The sequence below is a fragment of the Ictalurus punctatus genome, chromosome 20, assembly GCF_001660625.3.
Source record: "Ictalurus punctatus breed USDA103 chromosome 20, Coco_2.0, whole genome shotgun sequence".
NCBI lineage: Eukaryota > Metazoa > Chordata > Actinopteri > Siluriformes > Ictaluridae > Ictalurus > Ictalurus punctatus.
In genome coordinates this window covers 18642733-18667269 of record NC_030435.2, presented here as the reverse complement: position 1 = coordinate 18667269, position 24537 = coordinate 18642733, and the positions used below count along the sequence as shown (strand labels likewise).

At 39.6% G+C, this 24537-nt stretch overlaps 2 protein-coding genes across 4 annotated transcripts; both read left to right on the top strand.

Annotated features, from left to right (window-relative positions):
* The first annotated feature begins 1884 nt into the window (after nucleotides 1–1884).
* On the top strand, nucleotides 1885–8070 carry yju2 (YJU2 splicing factor homolog). Its single transcript, XM_017496192.3, has 8 exons — nucleotides 1885–2041; nucleotides 3351–3451; nucleotides 3594–3738; nucleotides 3916–4050; nucleotides 4285–4466; nucleotides 4593–4743; nucleotides 5813–5981; nucleotides 7494–8070. Exons 1-8 carry the CDS (start codon nucleotides 2018–2020, stop codon nucleotides 7613–7615), a joined length of 1029 nt encoding a protein of 342 aa, XP_017351681.1. The 5' UTR covers nucleotides 1885–2017; the 3' UTR covers nucleotides 7616–8070.
* A 939-nt stretch (nucleotides 8071–9009) lies between these two features.
* On the top strand, nucleotides 9010–24004 carry shda (Src homology 2 domain containing transforming protein D, a). 3 transcript variants are annotated; one of them, XM_017496191.3, is made up of 8 exons: nucleotides 9010–9149; nucleotides 9956–10015; nucleotides 11918–12251; nucleotides 14521–14674; nucleotides 15686–15895; nucleotides 17780–17960; nucleotides 18664–18783; nucleotides 20735–24004. In XM_017496191.3, exons 3-8 carry the CDS (start codon nucleotides 11922–11924, stop codon nucleotides 20919–20921), a joined length of 1182 nt encoding a protein of 393 aa, XP_017351680.1. In that variant the 5' UTR covers nucleotides 9010–9149; nucleotides 9956–10015; nucleotides 11918–11921; the 3' UTR covers nucleotides 20922–24004. The 3 variants fall into 3 exon arrangements, with proteins under 3 accessions (XP_017351680.1, XP_017351678.1, XP_053529600.1); XM_017496189.3 differs by lacking the exon at nucleotides 9010–9149 and adding an exon at nucleotides 9428–9536 and having other exon boundaries at nucleotides 9954–10015; XM_053673625.1 differs by lacking the exon at nucleotides 9010–9149 and adding an exon at nucleotides 9578–9654 and having other exon boundaries at nucleotides 9954–10015.
* Nucleotides 24005–24537: the final 533 nt, after the last annotated feature.

Below are 24537 nucleotides of genomic sequence, written 5' to 3'. Positions count from 1 at the left end.
AAATTCAATGAGAATGATATTGAATTTTCACTCAGTACTTTCAAAGACAACCCTTGTAGAACATAGCACATATAGACATCCTAGACTTGATGTCTGATGCCTGAACTTCATTTGGATAAAGCAAATGAGTGAAAGTTTAACTCACTTGTAAACTCTGATCATCACAGCTATCCTCATGCCCAGGTCTTTCAGCTTTTACATGATCCGGGTGCCACTTCAGAGCCCAAACCACATTCATTTATGCTGGATAATGATTATTTTAACATGTTTTCATTCCAGCTGAGATGAAAACTCGTTTCGCAGCTCTGATTTTGACAAAAAATAAAAATCAACATCGAGGTCTCCAGATAGACGCAGCAAAGTGAAGTGCGTATTTTTACGCATGACCTTTTCTTTTGTTTTTTGGTCGTTATCCGTTCTTTAAAATGCACAGGCACACATTTATGGCAGCCAAGAAGATGTTATTTTGCAGAAACAGAGGTGTGCGTGCGTGTATGTATGTGTGTGTGTGTGTGCGCGCGCGCGCCTGTGGTGGGAGGGAAAGACGCGCAGATGTGGAGCTGCGCGCTGACACACTGAAGCCCTGAACTAATGTATTAATATTAGAGAATTTATACAAATTGTACATAGAGAACAGCGTTTCTCAACTTTCCTCCAACTCTTTTGGATTACTGATATAGGTATGGTCCACATTATCCAGTCGGTGGTCGTTTCAATATCCTATTCTGTATATATATATATATATATAAAATACAGTTGCTTTATTCATGCAATATGAACAGAATACTTCCAGACATTTCATTGTATTGATAATATTCAGCCTTCAACAAGAGGAACCATCAAAGTATCCACCTATTCATGAGGTGACTGACCTTAGCTAAAAACTTCAAATAGACCAGCAACTAAAATGATATTGTGTTCAAAATCTCAACATTATTGCAAAGTCCATAAAGATATTGGTCACGAAACGTTGTACATTACTTATCGATTGGCATTCGTTTGTTATTAACATGTTAAAAATGTACTAGATACACTTAGATCTCTTCTTTTTGTTTAGTTTGTTTGAACAAGGGGTCATTTTCAATAGACTTTCTTTCAGTTCTATCTAAGCTTGTACGTTTTGGTTTAAAGGGAGGTTATGCGATTGATAAATGAATCGTAATCATACACCATGTGGCCAAAAGTATGTGGACACCTGGCCGTCACACCCATATGTGGTTCTTCCCCCAAACTGTTGGCACAAAATTGGAAGCACACAATTATATAGAATATATTTGTATGCTGTAGATTTGAGATTTTCCTTCACTGGAACTAAGGGGCCCAAACCTGTTCCAGCATGACAATGCCCCTGTGCACAAAGCAAAATCCGTAAAAACATGTTGTCAAGTTTGTAGTGGAAGAACTCGACTGACCTGCACAAAGCCCTGACCTCAGCCCCACTGCACACCTTTAGGACTGGAACTCCGACTGCATGCCATGCCTTTTCACCCGACATCAGTGCCTGACCTCACTAATGCTCTTGTGGCTAAATGAGCACAAATCCCCACAGCCTCATTACAAAATCTAGTGGAAAGCCTTCTCAGAAGAATGGAGGTTATTATAACAGCAAAGCAAAGTGCATGTTAATGCAGATGGTTTTGGAATGGGATTTTCAAGGACAGATTGGGGTGTGATGGTCAGGTGTCCGCAAACTTTTGGCCATACTGTGTAAGTATAATAGAGAATCACTTACATGTAAAAGAACATGCATTAAGTGGTGTAATTGCCCCCTCTTCTGACTCTTACAAAGCGTAAACCATTCTTGCTATTCCCTGCTCCGCCTACAGGTGGCAGTAATTACCAAATTCTAGTCGCTAACATCTGCAAACGAGTAAGAGTGAGACAGAATCGAATTTGGCTGTATTCTAAATCTCCTTGCATCATAGTAAACGTCACGGTCATAGTACGCTTAGCAGCACCTTTGAGTCTAAGTCGGAAGCTTGTGTTCGTTGTTTTTGAGGACTGCTTAGACCTAGACATGTCGGAAAGGAAAGTCTTAAATGTAAGTTACTTAAATTATATTTTCCTTCTTTGGTTGCAAATCGCCATTTTGGATGCTAAACTAAGAGCGGGAGGATTTCAATATTTTATTTTGTCTTTTTTATCACGTGTTAGATAGAGATTAAGTTGTCCAGCTAGCTACAGAATACGTGTAGCTAGTTAGCTAGCAAAGTAAAACTCCTCACATTAAATATTTTTTTATGTTTATACTGAATTGTTTGTGAAGTGTTTAGTGATGCTGTCGAGGAAAATCAATCCTTTCAGCCTAAGTAAAAAAAAAAAAAAAACTTCAGAGACAGACGGTTTGTAGACGTTTCATGGCAAGGGGAAAAATAAAAGTAAACAAACATAATCTCAAACATTACAAAGGTTTCACTGTAAACGCCATATAAAACAAAAGAGCTTCGTGGAAGTAGTGGAGACAGCACAAGATCCCAGAATGCAATGTAGCTATAGTTAAGAGAAATATGGCAAAGATTAAAGCATTACTGCATTGCACTTTTTAAACTGAAGAAAGGGCTAAACAGCCAGACAGCATTGTGGGTAATGTAGTAACCCAAGTGAAAACAGAGCAACATGCTAATAGCTATGTTTCCATCCAAGGTGCACATTTAACTTATGCGAAACATTGGTATATCGCAGAAAACGTTTGCGAATAAAGCTCTGTTTTCATCCCATGTGTTCAAGAAAATAAACCAGTCACTTCCGGGGAAACTGGCGCATCTCGCTCACTGCCATTTTTACTTACATTTACATTACATTTTACATTACATTTTACTTATCTGAGCCAAATATCCAATCATGTGATTTGTTGAGGCAAAGTCACATGACTTTCTTTTATGCGCATCAAGGAATTTATTCAGTACACGTGTTTCCATCATAGTTTATGCGTATTTCTTATTGAATAAAAAAATGATCCATCTCAATTGAGCGCATGTTTTTTAAATTAGTTTTTTATTTGCATCTGGCGCTTCCACCTTTTTTTATGCGATATCCCAAAATTCACATGCAAAAACATGCAAAAACATGGAAACATAGCTACTGAAAGTACATTGAACCCCCCCCCCCCCCCCCCCCCCCAAAAAAAAAAAATCAACTCAACTAAACAATATTTTATTCCTAAATAAATCTTGGACACCATTGAAGTTGGTTCAAATGTTAATGATAAAGATTTACATGTTGTAAGTTATTCCTTTAACTGGGTAGTCTTGGTTAGAAACACTGAAAACTGTACTGAACTTATTGTTTACACTTCTGAACAGTGTAACAGCTATAATCATTAACACTACTATTTTTTCCTGTTTTTCTAGAAATACTATCCCCCGGATTTTGATCCATCCAAAATCCCTAAACTGAAACTCCCTAAAGATCGTCAGTATGTGGTTCGACTGATGGCCCCGTTTAACATGAGGTAGGTGTCTTGCTATATGTAAATGTACATGTTCCTGTTCCTGTCTGTATGAATATACTGCACTGACACTATTGTTTTTGTATGTTGTTGTTGTGTGTAGAGAGATAGATTGGTGTAATCTTACATGACATGTTTCTTTCAGGTGTAAGACATGTGGAGAGTACATATACAAAGGGAAGAAGTTTAATGCTCGCAAAGAGACGGTACAGAACGAGCTGTATCTGGGGCTTCCCATCTTCCGGTTTTATATTAAATGCACAAGATGTCTGGCAGAAATCACGTTTAAGGTAACTTGCGGTTCACGGTGCCAATTCTGATCTGTATTACTGTATTCCTGTTGTTACTGTAGTCTCTGTTATTCTTGCAGCTAATATGTCATTAGCCTGATGAATGCTTATGGGCCACTTGAGAAATTACACAATGTTCATCGTTTATGCTTTGTGTTCGATTCTCTTCTCAAACAGACTGACCCAGAAAACACTGATTACGCTATGGAACATGGTGCAACACGAAACTTTCAAGCGGAGAAGCTGATCGAGGAAGAGGAGAAGAAAATCCAGAGAGAGAGAGAAGAGGAAGAGTTAAATAATCCTATGAAGGTAACGTTGAATAATACACCTGGCAGTGTGTCGAAATCAGCTCTGTTAATATTGCACAAGTAGTCCTTCTAATCCAGTGTTTCCTTCAGTGGTCCAGATCCTATTATAATTTACATGAGTGGCATTACTGCTTACACTACCACTCGATTCCTGGACTTATGACTGATCCAGAATACTTTTAATCAAAAATGTGTCTCGAATAATTAATAAAGTAGATTTTATGCCTCCCATCAGGTTTTGGAGAACCGCACACGGGACTCGAAGATGGAGATGGAAGTTCTGGAGAACCTGCAGGAGCTGAAGGAGCTGAATCAGAGGCAGGCTCAGGTGGATTTTGAGTCCATGCTGCAGCAGTCCAGGGAGTTGGAGAAGAGACAGAAGGAGAAGGAGCAGGAGGAGGATGAGAGAGAAACCAAGTATGCAGATCAGATATACATATAGATTAAACACTATAGATATACTTGTTCTTGAGATGGCTACCATCGATATATCAACCATAAATGATTTATCTCTGTATCTCTTTTTCTCTCTCTCCCCTTTAGAGAAATGTTGGAGAGAGCGTTGGTGAAAAGGCTGAGGGACTCAGACTCGGACTCTGATCAGGAGCACGAAAACGGAAAAGAGCAGCAGATAAAACACGCTGCTGAGAACCCCACAGACATCCTCACTACATACAACGAAACGTATATAAAGGTACAGAGGCCAGGCTAAAACTCCAATTCCTAATGCGCTTGGAGTTATTTTGATGTCACAATACATTCAATGAATAATGTGGTTCTAACTACTACAATAACATAAGCTGTTAAAATAACCTTCGGAATAATAATACGAAGTTGGCCTAGGAACATCTGTATTTTATTTACCATCTCAAGAATTATTGGATTTTCTTTACATAACATAAGGGACCTTAGACAACAGCTGTCCTTATGCTGGATTCTGTTTGGGAGAGTCTTTATCTTAAAAGTATCCAACATTAAAAGGTATCCAACATTGCTGTATATCCAGACAGCTTCCTCCAAAATGATGCTAACTGATTCAGAAGACCTTGTATGGTGGATGCCCCTCCACACAACCAAAGCCTAATAATAAACAGTTTGAAAATGTAACAAAAAAAATGTTGTTGTAGCAAAGCTTTCTGTAAGGATTTTTGTGGAAGGAGTCTCCAGTGTCAGTGCTTTGTAACAGTCAAGAATTTACTTTTTAATCTTCCATTTCAAGAAAATGTCTGTTGTTGGAATGACACTATATATCCGCTGTAAAGTAAGTGCTAAAAGGAATGAACACCACCCTATTGTTGATTATTTTCCTATAACAGTCAACATTCGGTCAATCAACAGTAGACGCCTGGTAGTGCCTATTCAGCGAGGTATGAGGTCCCTTTCCAGAACATTCAAACTGACTGTCCCTCAGTGGTGGAATGAACTTCCAACCTCAATCTGGACAGCAGATTCTGTCACTATTTTCAAAAAACAGCTAAAGTATAGTAGCACTACTTGTATTGTTCTCCGCTTGATATATCGCTTTGCTTGTATTTCCTCATTTGTAAGTCGCGTTGGATAAAAGCGCTCAATGAAAAAATGTAACAGCGTGCCTGCTCATATTTTATTCCTTGTACATCATATTCCAGATTAGTGGCCTCCTGCTGACTTAACCTTTCAGTACTTTTGTGTTGTCATTTGAGTGGAAAGTGAATTTTCCAGCCAGTGTTCAATTTCTCTCTTACTGACTCATGTCATTATGCACCTTTCCTCTGTCTCCACAGGGTGCCACTTCGTCTGGAGTAAAGCGGCAGAAAGTGAAGAGCTGGGAAAAGAGCGTGGGCGGGTTGGGAGGAAAAAGTGCTCTAGGGTCACTATTAGTGAGGAAGAAGCCTGCAGCAACAGTTACAGCACAACAGCCTACAACTGGAACTGTGAAGATTCAAATGACTGGTATTTACACCTACAGTTAATATATTGTGGTTTCTTCTTCTTCTGCTGCTGCTTCTTCTTCTTCTTCTTCTTCTTCTTAATAATAATAATGCAGGACGCCCTAAACAGTTGATCTCTTTAAAAACTGCTGTTTCTTACAGGCAGCATGTGCTGTCTTAATGCATACATTATATGGCCAAAAGTATATGGACACCTGACCATCTTACCCATATGTGCTAACTTTTGCTGTTATAATGACCTCCACTGTTCTGGGAAAGCTTTCCACTAGATTTTGAAGCGTGGCTGTGGGTATTTGTGTAAATTCAGCCACAAGAGTATTGGTGAGATCAGGCACTGATGTTGGGTGAGGAGGTCTGGGATGTAGTCAGTGTTCCAGTTCATCCCAAAGGTGTTCAGTGGGGTTGAGGTCAGGGCTCTGTGCAGGCCACTCGAGCTCCTCCATGATGAATTCCTTGGCAAACCATGTCTTCATGGAGCTCGCTTTGTGCACAGGGGCCCTGTCATGCTGGTACAGTTTTGAACCTATTAGTTCCAGTGAAGCAAAATCTTGGAGCTACAGTATACAATGATATTCTATACAATTGAGTGTTTCCAACTTTGCAGCAGCAGGAGGAACCATGTGTGGGTGTGACGGTGAGGTGTTGACAAAATTTTGGCCATATAAAAGTTAACAAAACATGCATGAGAAGAAAGATTTTATTCTTAAAATGTGTTATCTGCGTTGAACTATTCCTGTTTAAATCGTAATTATGGTACAGTGTAAGAGGAGTCATACACACATTCCGCTTTAAATACCAGCCAAAATGACTCGATACTCTTTAGATATCTATGTAGATTCTATCCACTTTGTTAGTTTTCTGCATATAAGGGTGAGTAGACCATCAGGGTAGTTTAGTGAAAGTCTTGATCGAAAAGTGTTTGCAGGTGATTTTTATGAATTTTTGCTGGATACGAGATCATTAAGTCCCTCCATACAGAAATCCACTCAGCACAGATTTTTTTTTTTTTTTTTTTTTTTTTTTTTTTTAACTTAATCCAACTATTCATATATTAGGCTAATTATTTAAAATTATTGTAAAATAATATTCTGGCTCTGCATTGTAACAATAGAGCATTTTTATTCCTGAATTTTCTGCTATCAGAACACATTAAGTCTAATTTGACATTATAAAATAATTTCATTATTTAATGGTTTGGATTAAATCCATTCAATTCATGTGACCAGTGAAACAAGATAGTAACTATAAGAACTCACTATTACAGTTAACAGCTTTGATAATGGTGGATTGTGATTTCCACCACAGTAGCAAAAGGGCAAAAAAAAAAGAAAAACCTTACAGTCCCCAGGGTATGTTTCACAAATCCATGACAGTCACCATTCCACACTTTGAAAACCACTGCTTTAAATACATGCCTTCCTACATCACACTGTTGTGAAGCATTTGAAAACGACTCTTAATTTATGCCACTGTCCTCTTTTTTCCCCCCTTTCCTTCTTTCTGCACCCTTCAGATGCAAATCCTGCCAAAGCAACTGCAACCGCAAGCAGCAGCCAAACACCTACAGTTCAGAATGGTTCTTCTCTCAGCCTGCTGGGGGCGTACTCGGACAGCGACGAGAGCAACTCCGATTAGTCCTGTCATGGTGATGGAAACCATGTCTGATGTTAAATATTCAACACCTGCAGGGACACTCTCAAGAAATACATTCATAGACTGCTGATTTCCAGTGGTACCTGCTAGAAATTGAATTGTACATGATAATATTTGAGAAAAAAAATCATGTTGACTGTTGTATATTTTTCATGCTTTTTGATTGATTTTAGTATTATGTATAGATAGCCTTTCTCACATGTTTAGCCCATGTGTCAGCTTCTGAGCAGTAAATATAAAAGGGTTGAACAGTTAAACAGTGTTTAGTGGTTGGCCTTCCTGAGATATGGATCTGAAGGTTCTGGGTTCAAATCCCAGCGATGCGGTGTGGCATTGAGCGAGGTCCTTAACCCTGACCTGCTCAGCTGTATGCTTGTACTTTTAAGTCAATTTGGATAAAAACATTTGCCCTGTGAATAAACGTTCATGCCAAAAGACTAGGTATCCGTCCATAAAGATGACATCACTCTCTCCAACATGTCTACATTTTGACACAGGAGCCTCCTTTTGTGGAATATCCCACATCTCAGCAGTTAATATCAGATCAGTATATCAACTTTGTTGCGTAACACGCTTTATTTAATGTGTGTTGCTTTCTTGCGCAACAGGATTACGCTTCCATTGTGCTGTATAAATCTTAAAATCCATTATGATTTATTTGATCTTATTTAATACGTTCTCCCTGTGACCGTGTGGGTTTCCTCTGGGTGCTTGAGTTAAATCTCACCTCCCAAAAAAACATGCCCAAGGCGGATTGCCTATGCTAGATTGCCTGTAGGTGTAAATGGTGTGTAAATCCAGGGTGTATTCTCACCTCAAACCCAGCCTTTCTGGAATAGACTCTGACCTAGACCAGGATTAAGTAAATATAGATGAATGAATGAAATCAGTTTAAAGATCCACTATATCAATGATTTCAGGTGAAAATGCATATTAACAGTACAAAAGATGTCCCCTTGATGGAAGTAACCCCGGGACAAAGGAAAGGTACAATTTGGTACTATTTTATTTATTTATTTTCAGAGAGTGAAGGAGGTTAAGTCAACTGACTATAAATTAAACTAAAATAAATACACAATATATGATAGATTAGTACTAGTACTTAGACTCCCTCACATCGTTTTAGCTGTAGATTATGTTATAACACTGTGATAAATTATCCATCCAGTAAAAGTGTGTGGTATCTTTAGGGAATTATAAATGTCCTCTCTAACGCATACCATTTACGTTCTTATTCACAAAGAGAATGGACAACTCTCTAAATTCTTAAAATTGGGAATACGCGATGAATATTTGATCAGATGGCATACAATTCAGAACAAAAGCAAGCCTGTGGGCTTTCCTACAAGTCCCTGCCTATTGGATTTAAGCAGCTGCCTGCCATAACGCGTTACTCATTAAACCAGAGGCAGACGCTCATCCTCTCCGGACAGATGGATACCAGAATCCGCGCAAAATTGTTTTATTTATAGTTTTTTAAATTTATTATCATTTTAAATTCATCGCTAAGGCGTTGGTAAGTAAGTGAAGTCTACGTGTCTTTACCTTTATCACAAATCTAACGGTAGTCTAATTGTAGGCTGGGGGGAGGTCTAACCTCAGCTTTCCACAATAGCGGATTCACGCTACATTTTTGAAGCGAGCTTGCTAATGGTAACTGTTTAATAAATAAAATATTAGCTGCAAAATATATATATTCTTTCTTTGATCTTATTTAAAAAAAAAAAAAGAAAACCCGTATTTTGTATTTTTTCTTCGTTCTATCTCTGTCGACAAGCAGACCCCAGTGCTAGCTTGTTGCTGGCTAGTATGGAGGGTCCTGTGAGAATAATGTTATAACGTTATCGCTAACAGGCTTGTTCGACAGATAAATAGTTACGGTTGCAGAAAATGAAGTGCTCTGGTGATATATTATTTTTCCTAACAGTTAAATCTCTCGAGATGAAAAAGTTTTTATTTTAAAAAAGAAACGGAACGTAAAGCTTGGTCATTCTGGGTATGGGTTGTTATTACGGGTCAAGGTACATGTAAGTTGTTTTGGCTAGCCTAGCAGACTAGCAGCGTTAATAACACTCAGCCAGAAACTTTCTGCAAGCTGGCTCTTGAATGTGTGGTGGTGGTGTTTAATATAACTGTTCAGGAAATTTAAGACAAGTTTAGAAAACAAGGAATTCAAAGTAAACGCCAAAGGCAAAAGAAAAACAATACTTGCAGCACACAGCGATAAGGAAAGAATGCACAGGGTTGGGCTGAGCTGTGGAGGGGCAGTCCCTCAGGGATTTAAGTCAATATAGTGTGCTAAGTTTTTCCTTCTTTTTAGAGACGAGCACAAACTGACGGAGGTTGATGTTCTGAGGCATCGATGAATCGGGCACATTAAAGGTATCAACCCTTGATGCACAGTGCATTCACTATTTCTGATACGAACTATCATCAAACCATATAATAAATACTGTGTGTAATGTCAGTGTTTATGAACCTTATACTACTGTGTGTTTGGGGGATCAGTCTTTCTATACAGTGTCTGGTTTATTTCGGATTTCGTTTTTTATTAAAGTGCACCTATTATGTTTTTTTTTTTTCTCAAATATTACCTTTCATGTAGTGTGTTATAGAGCTGTTTGTGCATGTAAAAACGTCTGCAAACTTTCAGAAATCAAAGCACAGGACAAACAGAGTTATTGACTCCCAAAAAAAAGGAACCGATTCTGAACAGCTGGAACGAGTGGTTAGTGATTCCAGACTTACTTCCTGTACTAACTTATGTAGGTTTGTAACAAAAAGCCCCACCTCTGGTCTTTATCAGCTGCTGGAGAACAGACTGAGCTGATACACTCTATGGTAGTGGGTGTTTCCTTTTTGTTATGCGCTGACAGCTGTAGACCAATCACAACAGACTGGGACATCGGACCAATCAGAGCAGAGTATGCTCTCCGAAAGGAGGAGTTTAAAATGAATCCTTTAGAACGGATCATTACACGAGTCGTTTGTGACACTGGGGGGGGACAAAGGTAACGCTGCAATTTAAATTATGAGTGCATTAAAGTGTTTTTTAACCTTGGATGCATGTAAATCTATTACATGAAACATCTAAAACAAACTTGGGTACGTTTTAAAACCATAATAGGTGCACATTAAAAAGTAAATGACTTGTGGTTTACATTTTCTATAACAGCAGCACAACAACATGAAATGTAACCATGAATGGTTCAATGTATGACGCGTCATTCTTTCATAAGTGAAAAACTGTAATCATTTGGCAAATTGTTTTGATATAAGGGGAGTAAAACACTCAGGGGCAAGTGAAACTATTGCCGGAGCTGCTGTTATAGAAAGAATAAAACATGACTGAGCTGTTATTGGAAAATAATCCGTTTCACACCACCCTGGCGATGATTATTTCCCTGCTCCATCATGTTTTATTTCTTATACCGTATAGCAGCAACTCTGAAAATAGTTTCAGGCTGCAAGGTTTATATTAATGTCTTCGTTCTAATATGTTATCGTTTCTACTGTATATTAAAAACATGCGCAGGATTCGTGTATGGTGAACACAACACTTTAAAAAAAGGGGGGGGGGATCTATGTTGATTGATATCTGTCCTGTCAGGTGATGTTTATTTATCTGTTTTGGAAAGAGTCTAAAGTGTTGGTGATTTGTAACCCTGTGAGATAACGCTGTAACATGACAAGCTGCATTTTTTTTGCATTTTTTGTTTAATTAACTTGGAATGAAATAAAGAGAGGCTGTTGAGGGAACGAATGTTTATAGCTGCTCTAACATAGGCGAGAGGAATTAACTTGTGTAGCGGCGGTTCCACGGCATTGCATGTAAATGGGATATAAATAGACAAAACCTATGATATGCTGTTCTTTTAGTTAATTTTTCAAAACAAAAAACTGTTAGCATCCAGCTATAACAGGATTAAAACACTTCAGGGCATGCTGGTATTGGAAAATAATCATTTCAGAGTGGTAACAGCCGTCTGCTTCACATCACACCATCTCATCTTTGATTTATTTTCCTATAACAGCACGCCCGGTGGTGTTTTATTCCTTCATTCTGCCACATGAGATTTTACAAGACTGTATCTGGACAAATACCAGCAATTTCAACACCAGTATGCACAGTGGCATAAACTAGACAGTATGTGCAAAATACACAGTGATCAACTTGTAAGAAAAATGACAACTCTCAGGAAAAGCCTCCTCTCTCTCTCTCTCTCTTTCTCTCTCTCTCTCTCTCTCTTTCCCTTTCTCCCTCCCCCTCCTCTCCCTGCACAGACCCATGGCAAAGTGGTTGAAAGATTACTTGAATTTTGGCAGCAGGAAAGGACCTCCGCAGCCGCCCAAGCCCGATTACACAGAGAGCGAGATACTTCGTGCGTACCGTGCCCAGAAGGAGCTGGACTTTGAAGACCCGTATGAACCCTCCAACCGAGCAAATAATGGCTCGGGGAACAGTGACCCATTTCCTTCCTTCGGAACGGTTCTGCCCAATGGCATGGAGGTCAAGATCGTCTCTCCTAAGCACAGACTAATAAAAGTGGAATCTCAGGAATTCAACCGCTGCAAGGTCCCACTGGGCATCGTCTCATTCGAGGAGCCTCATGTCCCTGTACGTCTTCAATTTCCTATTTGACGCATTGCACGGACTGACCGTGTGCAGCCTGTTAGTCAGCGCAGAGGTGCATGGAAAGTTTCTTCAATGAAAAATAGCCTGGGTCAAGTATACATCAGCCTAATGGTAGTGCAGTAGCGCTATTAAGGTTGAAGCATGGCCTTAATGTAGCTTATAAATTACATTTGTAAGGAATTTGAACAGGTGCTTAGTAACAGACACGATGTGAAAGCTTACAGCAGTATACTCGCATTGATCGTGGTAGCTCAGTCTCTGTTGTGTCTGGTCTTCTGGCGATAAGGATGAAGATTATTGTTTAGTTTTTATTATTTTCCTCACTGGGCTGCCTGCCTGAGGATGTTGCGAAATGGGATTTTTCTTTGAGACACAATTAATGTTTGTGTGTTATTCCATGTAAACTTCATCATAAAACAGTGTAGAGAGCTCTATTCACTGTGCCCAAATACTAGCAAAAGTATACTTCCTGGAGTTACCTAAAATGTGTGTTTAGGTACCAGGCATCTGGTGCGCTTTCAGTGTCGCGCATTTATGCAGGTAAGTGTAAAGGGAAAGTGTTTTTATGGTCCACAAACTTCCTGAACCTTTAGAACAATTAAAGGGTTCTTTAACTAAACAAGAACAACATGATTCCTGGAAGAATTCCTGCTTTGCACTTCCACAATACAGCCAAGATTGTCTCCATTCATGTCCACGTTTTTTGTTCTCCCCCAGCTCCAAACACACACAAAGCAAGCTCACTCTTTAAGCCCTTTCACCTCTTGCCGTGAGTAACAAGGCACTAGAAACTCTTTTGCCTATGAAAATATTTGACTTTGCTGTCATGCTGTGCCACGTCTGGTTTAGTAAACACTTGGTTAGCTATAAACTTTGGGGAATTTCCACAAAAAAATCTGTATGAGTGTCATTCGGTAAAGCTTGTGGTGACCAGTATGGCAAGCTCTACCCTAGTAATTCTTGATCTGCAGATAGCAACCTACACTGAAGGAGTAATTTAAATTAAATTACCTTCCAGTGTTCCTGAAAAAGTGCCTGTGGTGGAAATATGGCCTCACACTGGAACAGGTTTTCACACAAAATCGAGCAATTTTGCCCACACCGATCACAAAACTAAAGTCCATGCAATCCTGTATGGACTAATTAATGAAAAGCATCCCCACCACATGATGCTACCACCACCATGGTCTTCTCAAGGTGATTGGGGGGGGGGGGGGGGGGGGGGGAGTTGAATTCAGTATTCCTACAAAATGCATTATTTAACACTGAAAAGGGGAGGATACAATTATGTGCTAAATGTTAACATAGAATCTAAGATTCCAGTAGAAATCTTTAACATCTAATCAGTAGCCTCCAGTGAGTTTGTAATTGTTCTGAAAATGCTGAGGATACCATTGATATCTTAGTTTATTGTGGTGTAAATTATTGCGATATCGATATTATGTCATCTCATTGCCTACTGCTCAAACCATCAACAAAAAAAGTTTTGTTTTTTTTTTTGTTTTGTTTTTAAATCCCTCTAGTAGAATTTGCTTTCAGTCAGTCAGTAGTTTGGAGAATGTAAACCTTTTAGGTTGTTTATGAGATTTTGATGAGATTTAGTCCAAACAGACTGAGGTCAAAGGTGATGATGTAATGCCAAGCACCAACTTCTGATTTGAGGCGAATGCACTGACCTAAACTCTAAGGCTGTATGCTTGGATGTTAGAAATAAGGCAATTGTTAGAACAGAAGCAGAGCTCGATGAGCAGCAGTAGCCTAAAACAAGCATGCATTTGGAAAATGGCTCAAAATTGGCCCTGAACTCTCATGAGCACCACGCAACATTGCCCAAATTGGACCTGATTGCTGTCAAAACGAGACTTAGGCACGCAAAGAGATTGTAAAGCGCTAGTAGCCTTCATCAGGCAAAAATCAGCACCGGAGCACCACATCAGCATCAAGCACCGACACTAATCAATATCTCTTGTACCTTTTCTTTTGTTAGTAAGATGTGCTTTACAGTGATTTTGCCCTCATAGTACTCGTAGTCATTGTGGCTTTTTAATGCCAGTACTAAGCAGTATAAATACCAAGACTGAGAACACCATTTATCCTTTTTTTTTTTTTTTTTTTTTTTTTTTTTTTTTACCTTTTGTGTTGATCAGCTACCCTCAGGCAGCACTACCCCCACCCCCATAGTTTTCTATTCCCCCTCCAATCTTTTGTCCACAGACAGTGCTTAAATCTCTCCCTCTCTCATCCCCCCTAGGTTGTTCCATCTGCTCCAGCAGTGGGGGACACTGATTATTCAGACCCATTCGACGCTCGTCCAGACCCACGAGCCCATCTCGGCTGGGAATCCGGCTCCGTAGAAAACAGCAACAGCTACATGGAACCATTCGAGGCCCAGAGAGTCATCACAGGTGAGCTGATTCACTAATCCACAGGCCCTAAGGGTCATATACCATACAGAGAGCATGGAGAGGTACATTGGGAGCCGTTTAAAGCAGAAAAATGCATTGCCGGAAATAGCATTTACTCAGGAGAGACTAGGCAGAGCGGTGGGAGGACACGAGTTACGAGAACACTGGCTGTTTCAGTTGGCTGTACAGGTTTGAATTGTGCATTAAGAGCTTTTTGCAGCATTAGTGTCAAGCTGTCAGTTTAATTCTGAGAAGAAAGACAATTTTGGAAATTGGAGTCTAATTGAATTTCCAGTTGTAATTTCCAATGAAACTGTTTGTTGGAGTGGAACCTAGGAAAGCAGTGCAGAAAGCCCTGTTTCTCCATAAAAATCTGTAGAAGACTTTATTATTACTAAACAGTTTTTTTTATTGCCTAATCTTATGACGGTTGTGCATAAAATATGCACGGGGCTGTTGAATTCTCGATTCTGATTGGCTGATGCACATTCTGAGGTGTGCAGTTATTTTTCAGTAAATGTACAGCTAAAGTAGTTCCAGTCAGGTCTTGACTGCATCACAGTTACATATCACTTTTCTGCTGAAATAACGGAAAAGTTAGCCTACTGTCCACTACAGCGCACACATTTAACAACAATCAAAATGACTGAAAATTTTGATTTTCCAGGAATAATCGATCACGGGCCGTCGAATAGTTAGAAAAATAACACGCACCCGAGGTGGTGACGTGGCCTCGAGGCGATGCGGAGGATTATTAGAAAATAATGCACAACCAAGGTGTAACGTCCCGAGGTGTGCATTCTTCTCTAATAATTCAACGCCCCGTCGTCAATTATTCCTTACTTAAAATGCATAGTAGCCTTAAATCAACAGTGATAAAGTGATAACACATCAAATTATACCATGATTCACTTTTACTTTCTATTACTTTTTCTTCACTCCTGTAAATAAGAGAAACCCACTACCTAAAGGCGTTCTTAAAGCCAACAAGCTGGTTATGTTTCTCTGCAGAGCTGCAGCACAGCTCGGAGCATGTCCACTCTGTCTCTCGGGGAAGCCCACAGCTCTACGACAGTCCATATGAAGAGCGTGGACACTACAGGACCGGTTTCCCAGATGATGAGCGGGAGAATCGATTGCCCCAAGATGACGAAAGGCCTGCAGATGAGTATGACCAGCCATGGGAGTGGAAGAAGGAAAACATCTCCAAGGCATTAGCTGGTGAGCCCTGCCATATGCCATAGTTGTGAACCAAAACCCTGAATCATTTGTAGCGCTTCTACACCAAACAGTGTGGCAAATCCAATCTGTATCCTGGGCGATTGCATTGCTCCCTTTCCTGTCGCATAACACTACTCAAGAATGTTCTTTCAAAGGTTATCTGATGGTAAATGGACAGGCATACTGTATGTACAGTGGTGGCTGAAAGCTTATGATATCTTTAGACTTTTCTACAGTTTTGCATAAATATGACCTAAAACATCATTAGATCTTTACAGAAGTTCTAAAAGTAGACAAAGAGAACCCAACAAAACAAATGAAGCTAAATATTATACTTGGTCGTTTTATTTATTTATTACATATCTGTGAGTGACAAAAGTAAGTGAACCTTTGTTTTCAGTATCTGGTGTGACCCCCTTGCACAGCAATAACTGCAACTAAATGTTTATGGTAACTGTTGGTCAGTGAGGGGGGTAGCAGTGGTGTTGAATTTCCTCCATTTGTAAACAATCTGCCTGACTGTGGATTGGTGGAGTCCAAATTCTTTCGAGATGTATTTTTAAAAAAAAAAACTTTTCCTGCCTCATGAGCTTCAACAACTATCCAAATCCTCAGAAACCTTCTTTGTTCGTGCCCTGATTCACTTCCACAAGCATGTGTTGTGAAGATCAGATTTTGATCGGTCCCTGTTCTTTAAATAAAACAGGGCTCTCACTCACACCTCATTGTCATCCCATTGATTGAGGAAAAAAACCCCTGACTATTATTTCACCTTCAAATGAGCAGCTACTTATCCTAGAGGTTCACATACTTTTGCTACTCACAGATATATAATATTGGATCATTTTCCTGAATAAATAAATGACCAAGTATAATATTTTTGTCTCATTTGTTTAATTGGGTTCTCTCTGTCTACTTTCATGATTTGTGTGAAAATCTGATTATTTTATGTCATATTTATGCAGATGCATACATTCTAAAGGGTTCACAAACTTTCAAACACATTATTTAAGTCATTTCACAGTTTGATCTCTTTGCAGTGTTTTAACTCGTGCTTCTTATGTTACTCGTATTGTTTCTGTACTAGTGTCGTAAATTATTAAGCGCTACTGTGCAGGCTCTTCTGCCCTCAGCTCAGTGAGCAGGCAGTGTGCCTGACAGATCAGGAGTGTTAAATCAGACTGACAGTCCTCCAGAGTCAGGAGTCACAGTAGGATCAGGAAGAGACTTGTCCAAGGACTTACGGATGCAATACGGATGCTCTGTTCGTGGTCTGCTAGTTCAGAAACCAGTTCCTGGATTCATGTGTAATCACGAGTGTGTAGTCAACTACTGATTTATAAAACCAAATAGAATTAGTAGGTTACCCTATGTGTTTCAGCTACATCATAAAAACCCCCTACTGTGATGCATTACATGTATTGCATGTATTACATGAGGTCTGCAAAGAGTAGAGGAAGAGTAGGAGATAGAACAGGACATCTCAAATTGTATCTCAAATACACTAGTCACTATTCTAAAGACAGGGAGAAAATCTAGAGAGAGAGATAGATATGAGGTACAGAAGGGCAAGTGGGGTTTTAAAAGTGAAACACAGATAGAATTTGATTGATGGTCTGTCAGTCAGGATAGATAAACATCCCAGTTAGCCCTGAGGAAGAACAGCTGCCAGAAAGATGATGTGATCATCCATCAAAAATCATAGGGTTCATTAGTCTTGATTCTTACTTTCATCAGGCCTTAATTTGGTGATGTTTTTTTTAGAGTAGAAATTGCTTCATAACATTTTTTTGGTTTATTTTATGAATTGTTCCATTGAAGTTCTGGACATGTCTGTTTTTCTGTCTTGGCTGAAGGTTGTTGTTGTTGTCTGTGTGTTTTTAGTACAGTTTGATGGTGGCGATTGGGAGCGCTCCACACTGCCCCACACGGACCAGCACCGTAGAACTGGAGCATCCAGAACCAGTCCTCCATCCAGCAAGGTCACCAGTCTACGCAAACCCAGTGACCTCCACACCATCCTGGGGGAGAGGGTGGACCCTATATTACCTCTGGAACAACAAGTGTACGTATTATAACTCTGTTGATGATGATGTTGTTGTTGTTGTTGTTGTTGTTGTTGTTGTTGTTGTTTTTCCCCCGAAAGGTGACTGAATGTGTGTCTTAAGTAGTCATGACAATACATTCCTGCATGTCAATCAAGCACCTGTAATTATTCATTTATTCCTTTGTCAGTAGTAAGCTATGGAACCACCATGCTTATAAATATGTTTATGAAATGTTTAACCAGTCACAGTGCACAGCATTAAGTTTAACATGGAAGAAGTGCTTGGATTGATGTTTCTTCTTTGAGCAATTTGTCAATTAATAAACCAGTATTTATTACCATTAAAAGGTGATTTATTCTTTGTATTTTGGGGGACGATAGAAATGTTGCACCAAATTTGTTGCCTTTGATTTGTTTCTAAAATAAATACAAAAAAGAATATAACAGTAAGGACTACAGATTAGACTAGAGACTTAACATTTTTGCATTTTCACTTCAATATTATCAAATTTTGCATTGATCAGAATATAAATAAAATGCTTTCTCTTTGTATTGCATTTATGTAAAAAAAGAAAAAAAGACTGTTGGTACAATTTGTTGAGGAAAACAGCATGCTTTTTATTTTGTAGTCAATACATTGTTTTTTTTTTCATTGTTGCAACAGAGCTGTACAGTTAGATATAGAAACAAAGGCTGCATCATGCATGTCTCTGTGTTGTAGGTGGTACCACGGTGCACTGACGCGCTCTGAAGCTGAGAGTCTGCTGACACTGTGCAAAGAATGCAGTTACCTGGTGAGGAACAGTCAGACAAGCAGAAACGACTACTCTCTCTCCCTCAGGTACCACACAGGCTTTTTGTTCCTCCATACATACCTTAGATACCACACCTCTTAGTGACTAATCATCTCCTACTACAGTAACTTTAGCTCAGTGCGCATTTGTCTCCTAATATACAGCCTCTTATATGCTACAGTTACATACTCCTATTACCACTCAGTGGGTTAACGTGCTTACAGTAATGTCATACGCTGTCTCGGGTAATACGCCTCTCTTTCTATTTCTATCTCTCTCTCTCTCTCTCTCTCTCTCTCTCTCTCTCTCTCTCTCTCTCTTTCTCAAAGTCTTAGACTCCTGCTGTTATTGCTTGTTAATCAGCACGTATCTGCCAAATCACCAGTTAATCCTGCCCAGATGTTCACAAAGCAGTAAGCAGCAAGGGCATCTGGTGTCTTTTCATCTAGAGCCTTGCTTTGTTCCGTGTTGTGTACTGTGTTAACGTGGCATCTTAGCATTCAAAGTCTTCAAAGCTGCTTAGGTTCCTCTGATGTTCTGTCGACTCTATTGAAGCTAATTTAGTGGTATCGTAAGGTTTTATGTAGAAGCTGTGAAATTTTGCTTGGAGAGGTCTGTGGTTCAAATTGAGCAGTTTGGTCAACACATGAGTTATGCATGATGGATATTATCGAGGCTGGGTTGTGGAGGATGTCGAAGCCAGCACACTGCACAATTACTGCAGAATGCACAGTAATTATCATGCCTAAATAGTAATCACACCAGTAGAGTAGTACAGTACTATTTAGTAGGGTAAGTACACAGTTTGGGGCACAGCCCAACAGAAATCCGAAGAAGCTTGCTAACAGGTTAGAGTCTCACATTCTTCACTCTTTCTCTGTCCTTATTGGTTCTGGCTCCTGCAGTCACCACGATGACGGACTCCTTTTCTTTCTAAGGTTTATGTATGATGCTGTATATGAGCTGGTGTATGATGTGTGTGTTATCCCCCAACTGAATTATTATTCCCGGATTGCCAGGGTGACTCACAGCTGCTCATGAATATCATAGTATACCGTGTTTTTCTCCCCAGTCTTAATCATTATGGCTTTATGGTATGGAATTCATTTTTGTTTGTTTGTTTGTTTGTTTTTTCAACAGAAGAAAACCCAAGGCGCCATAGCTTAAGCTTTTTAACTTGAAGAACTGGAAAATCTCCAGTAATGCTATTTTTGTTGTTAACTGGTTAAAGTTGTTTTAAAGAAATACTGCACATTTTCAAATATAACATACAATACTTGGACCCATATAAATTTACAACTCCCTCTCAATATGTTCACCGTCTTTAGTTTATTTAATCTGACACCGCGATAAAATTATTCTCAATGCCTGTTTGCCATGCAAAAACCAATCTAGTCCTTGAAAACGAAACACATCGGTATGACCCCTGGATAACCCAGTAAGATTGTGTATGAAATCATTAGTCTTGGGAATTTTTCCCATCCGCCGCTGTCATCTTCCACACACCCTCCTTTTTTTTTTTCCTCCGTTTGACCTTGCTTTCTTCTCCTCCTCCCCCCCATCTTCCGCTCTCCCTCTCCCCATGTCGTCAATACACTGTGAGAAGGATAATCCTGCAAAGCTGCTCCTTGGGGGAGCCAACATTCAAAGGCGCAATACCTCTCTCACGTTCTCTCTCTCTGCCTGCTATTTGCTTAATCATTAATCGTCTCTTTCTTTCTTTACATAGCACCTTCGTTAATTTCTTCAAAGCTAATTTTAACGTTTGTGTCAGTGCTTTACGCGTGAACTGATTGCTTAGAACTGCAGGCAAATTCCGTATAAATTATTTTTATAATTGCGCCTATGGAGCGAGGTCTTGTCAGCCATGTGTCTGTTCCTCATTCGGTTTTTTTTTTCCTTTTTTTTTTTTCTCCTCTTGCTTTTTCCTCCATCTGTGTTTGTTTTTGCTGTTTAATTATTCACCAGTGGGTGTTGCATTTTTCACTGTCCTTTCAGGAGCTGTCACGGCTTCATGCATATGAAGTTCTCTCAGTCACGTGATGGGAAGTACATCCTCGGCGAGAACAGTCCCCCCTTCGACACAATTCCAGAGGTCATCTACTACTACACCACCCACAAGCTACCCATCCGGGGTGCAGAACACCTCTCTCTGCTCTTCCCTGTGGTGGTCCAGACTCTCTGAGAACATGCACAGCTGCACACTGGCCCACAAACACAAGCACAGGCCTGGACTTCTTTTGGCTTAGGGTGCACTCACACTCACTCACACACACACACACACACACACTCAGGGTCTAATATTGGTCAGCTTGCAGTAGCGCTTTGTATTTGATGAAATGTGTAGTTTTATGTTTGGATTTGAATAATGGCTACCAATGATCTTTCATGAATTGGTTTGAATCTGCTCTGAATCATAATTTGGAGTGTAGTTCATCTGCAGGCTGGAATTTAAATGAACATTAATGTGAAGGCTGAAATGATGCTTTAGGTTATTTGAATACATTTGACACTACACAATTCCTCTTGCTTCTAATACTCTTTACACTATGTGACTTGAACAAAACTGTGTTCCAGAATGACCTTCGTACAGTGCATCGCTTGCCTTTACAACTAGTACTCTATTAGGCAGTTTTTAGAAAGGCCTCAACACTATTCTGGAGTTTCCTTAAACGACGGAAGTATGGATGCTCAGTTTCTACTGTGCTCTTTTAGGAAATGCCTTTGCTAAACTGCCACACTGTTATCAGCATGTCCTACACCCCATCGAGCTGTAGATCCTTGTACTGTTCCTTCCATATCTCCTGCTCTAGGCACCCGATAGATGAATATTAAGATATCCGTAATTAGGGATGCATCAATACTGATACTTGTACACGTAAGTGCTCCGATGCCACATTATACTGTGTAACGTAAGCCTAATGTACAAAATGCCAGGAGTCTGGAGGTATTTTCAGAATCACCTTTCCAATGTAAGACAGATGGAAAACTGTAATCTGTGAAAATTTCAAGAGAATTTACTACATCTTCCTACAATGCAAGTAACTTGAATAAACGCAATAAGATGCGTTAACAGTGTGTTTAATAGAGTGTGAAGAGGGCTGAGCAGTATATGTGAGCATTGAGCTCAAGGTACTGAAAGTTGTGCGCACGCAAACGTGGAGCAGTGAAGTTTCAGTTCAGCGAGAAATAAGACACGGACGCTTCGTTTCCGCTCACTCCCCTTATGAGTTAAGGTGCAATTCACCGCATTTTAAATGCTGCAAGGGTATGTATATGCTGATGCTTCACTGTGCATTCAAGTCAGCATCAGTCTCTATATTAAAGATAATGTTTAAACACCATCCATAATACTCATCCTTAGGAGCTAATTGTTAGGAGCAGCAACCAACATAATGTTTCCATGATGCCCCTGATGGTAAGGTACTAAGTCGGCTACTCATTTCAGTATCGATATTGGTATTGATGAGTACAAAAAACATGTACTCTTACGCTGGAAAAGTGGTATGGATGCATCCCTGTCAATATTACAGACGATATAGATATAAATATCAAGCTTAGCCAAATCAAGTTGCTTGTATAGTAATATATGAATGCGAATATTCCATTTATCTTTTGGAGTTTTTGCAGCCACTGTGGGTTTTGATAATGGGTGATTGAGACATACTGTTAAAGGAAACCAGGCAACAGCTGCGGAACGTGTGGAATGTCTTTCCCTGGCACAGCCGAGCAACCGTCGCTGCATGTGCTGGAGGCAGTGACTCGGGCGCGAGTTTAGAGAGAAGTGAAAATTGGAAGAGAAATCTTCACCTCGCCAGAGCTGTGAACCACTCGGTCGCGCCCATCCTCTGTATGCCAGCGATTTCTATCCTTTTTTTTTTTTTCTTTTTTTTTTTGGCAGGAGAAAGGAAGCCACCATTTCTGCAGGGCTGCGCCTCATCAGAGGTTTCCATTCACAGCTGGAAAGGTCACACTTACACTGTACACTAACACTAGAAACTACTGAACACATGAGCACCAGTAACACTTCCTTTGTTGTGATTGTACGGTTTACATTTTAGTTGAATTTCAAATACACCATTATGAGATTGACTTTGAATATTATTCACTCCTCCTTATCTGACGCCGTTCGCCATTGAGTGAAACGAAGCTTTATTTTGGTTGTGTTTAAACATAGGTTACATCTGAAGCCTAGTTTTCACAGAGAAGATTGATGTGGGTTTTTTTGTGTGTGTTTGTGATATGTTTTGTGTTGGTCAGTTTGGGCTTCAGACTGAAAAAAGTAAAAACGTGGCACAAAATACATCCTGGAAGTTCAATATTTATATCCATAACATGTTTCACTGATTGAGAGAATTTTTCCATCACAAATCACACAAGTCGTCACAGCTGTGTAGTTAAAGGGATGGATCAATGTTTTTAAACCTAATCTCTGGCTACTGCATATGTAGTATGTGTGGCATTATTATAGGCAAGAATTCCGACACGTATCCCTGCATTGAGAGAAGAACAGAAAACTTCAATTTAATAGACGTCTAAGGGCAGCCGTTGAACTCAATTGATAAACTCCTAATGCAACTTCTAAACTACACCCACTACACTCTAACGATAAAGGTCCTATGATACCAAAGTTCTTCTTATGAACATTTATCCACCAGTTGACTTAACACTTTACCAAAAAGCATGGTATTAGAAACTACCCTGGTCATTTGTTCAATTTGTAAAATTATTCCCAATTATGAAAGAACAAATGTGAACTTGGCATTATTTAAGCACTATTTCACAAGGCAGAGTGCGGTTATACCGATGAGCTGCACGACTGTGATTCGCCACAGACATAAGCCCACAGGGCAGAATGATGCACACAGTGAAATGTCCCAGTAGAAATAACAGAAATAAGTGTTTTGCACAAACAGCTATCGATTCCCCCAACAACTGCTCTTAGACGTCCATTACAAGTTCGCTTTGACTGAACTTTTCTGTTCTGTTGTGTGTCAGATTATCGTCTGGTGTATGATAATTGCACATAGGCTACAGATGCAATAAAAGAAGATTATGTTGAAAAACACTGGAGTATACTGTAAAGCTATTAGACCTATGGCACACGCTAGCATTATCACAAGATCTACTCTGTTGCAGAGTGTAATATTAGAGAACTACACTGTAGTTGTGCTTGATTATGATGACTGACTTTCTGTACTTTCCTTCTTTTGAGTAAAATAAGCTTTTTTTTTTAAAAAAATAATAAAATAAAATGATAATAATAAAGGCTGCATTATCTTTTTGCATTATCACATCCTGGACTGAATGAAATGCAGGGCTTGGATTTTTAAATATATTCACAAATGTATGTTGTAGCTCTTTTTGTTTCTAAGAAGAATCAAAGACTGTTCCTCCTTAGCTCCAAACAGTGCACTCAGGAAAAATAGGTCATGACTCCCATGTGTGCCTGATTCCGCATGCTGCATTGTTGGTGTTCTGAGCTAACAGGGTGTGTATAAGCAAAGGAGAGAAGTGCCTGGATTTACTGCACTGAAGAGAGTGCCTGCTTTCTCTCCTTTCTCCCAGACTACCTAAACATTGCTATAAATTGTTTATGCAGGTCACATCCTAGTATTGTTCAACCATCATTGTCAATGATTATGTCCTGGACTGTGGAAGTCAGCCAAACTGCCTTCATGACTCAAAATGGCAACTGAGACAAAGTAGATCAAAGGTATGCTAAAACATGGGTGTGGCTGTGTAATTCTGTGTGTGTGTGTGTGTGTGTGTGTGCGCACACGTGTGTGTGGGCTGCCTGC

Coding starts and splice junctions, on each gene's coding strand:
- yju2 (XM_017496192.3), top strand. CDS start 2,018: ATGTCGGAAAGGAAAGTCTTAAAT. Junction 2,042..3,350: donor CGGAAAGGAAAGTCTTAAAT/GTAAGTTACTTA, acceptor CTGTTTTTCTAG/AAATACTATCCCCCGGATTT. Junction 3,452..3,593: donor ATGGCCCCGTTTAACATGAG/GTAGGTGTCTTG, acceptor TGTTTCTTTCAG/GTGTAAGACATGTGGAGAGT.
- shda (XM_017496191.3), top strand. CDS start 11,922: ATGGCAAAGTGGTTGAAAGATTACTTGAATTTTGGCAGCAGGAAAGGA. Junction 12,252..14,520: donor TCGAGGAGCCTCATGTCCCT/GTACGTCTTCAA, acceptor CATCCCCCCTAG/GTTGTTCCATCTGCTCCAGC. Junction 14,675..15,685: donor GGCCCAGAGAGTCATCACAG/GTGAGCTGATTC, acceptor GTTTCTCTGCAG/AGCTGCAGCACAGCTCGGAG.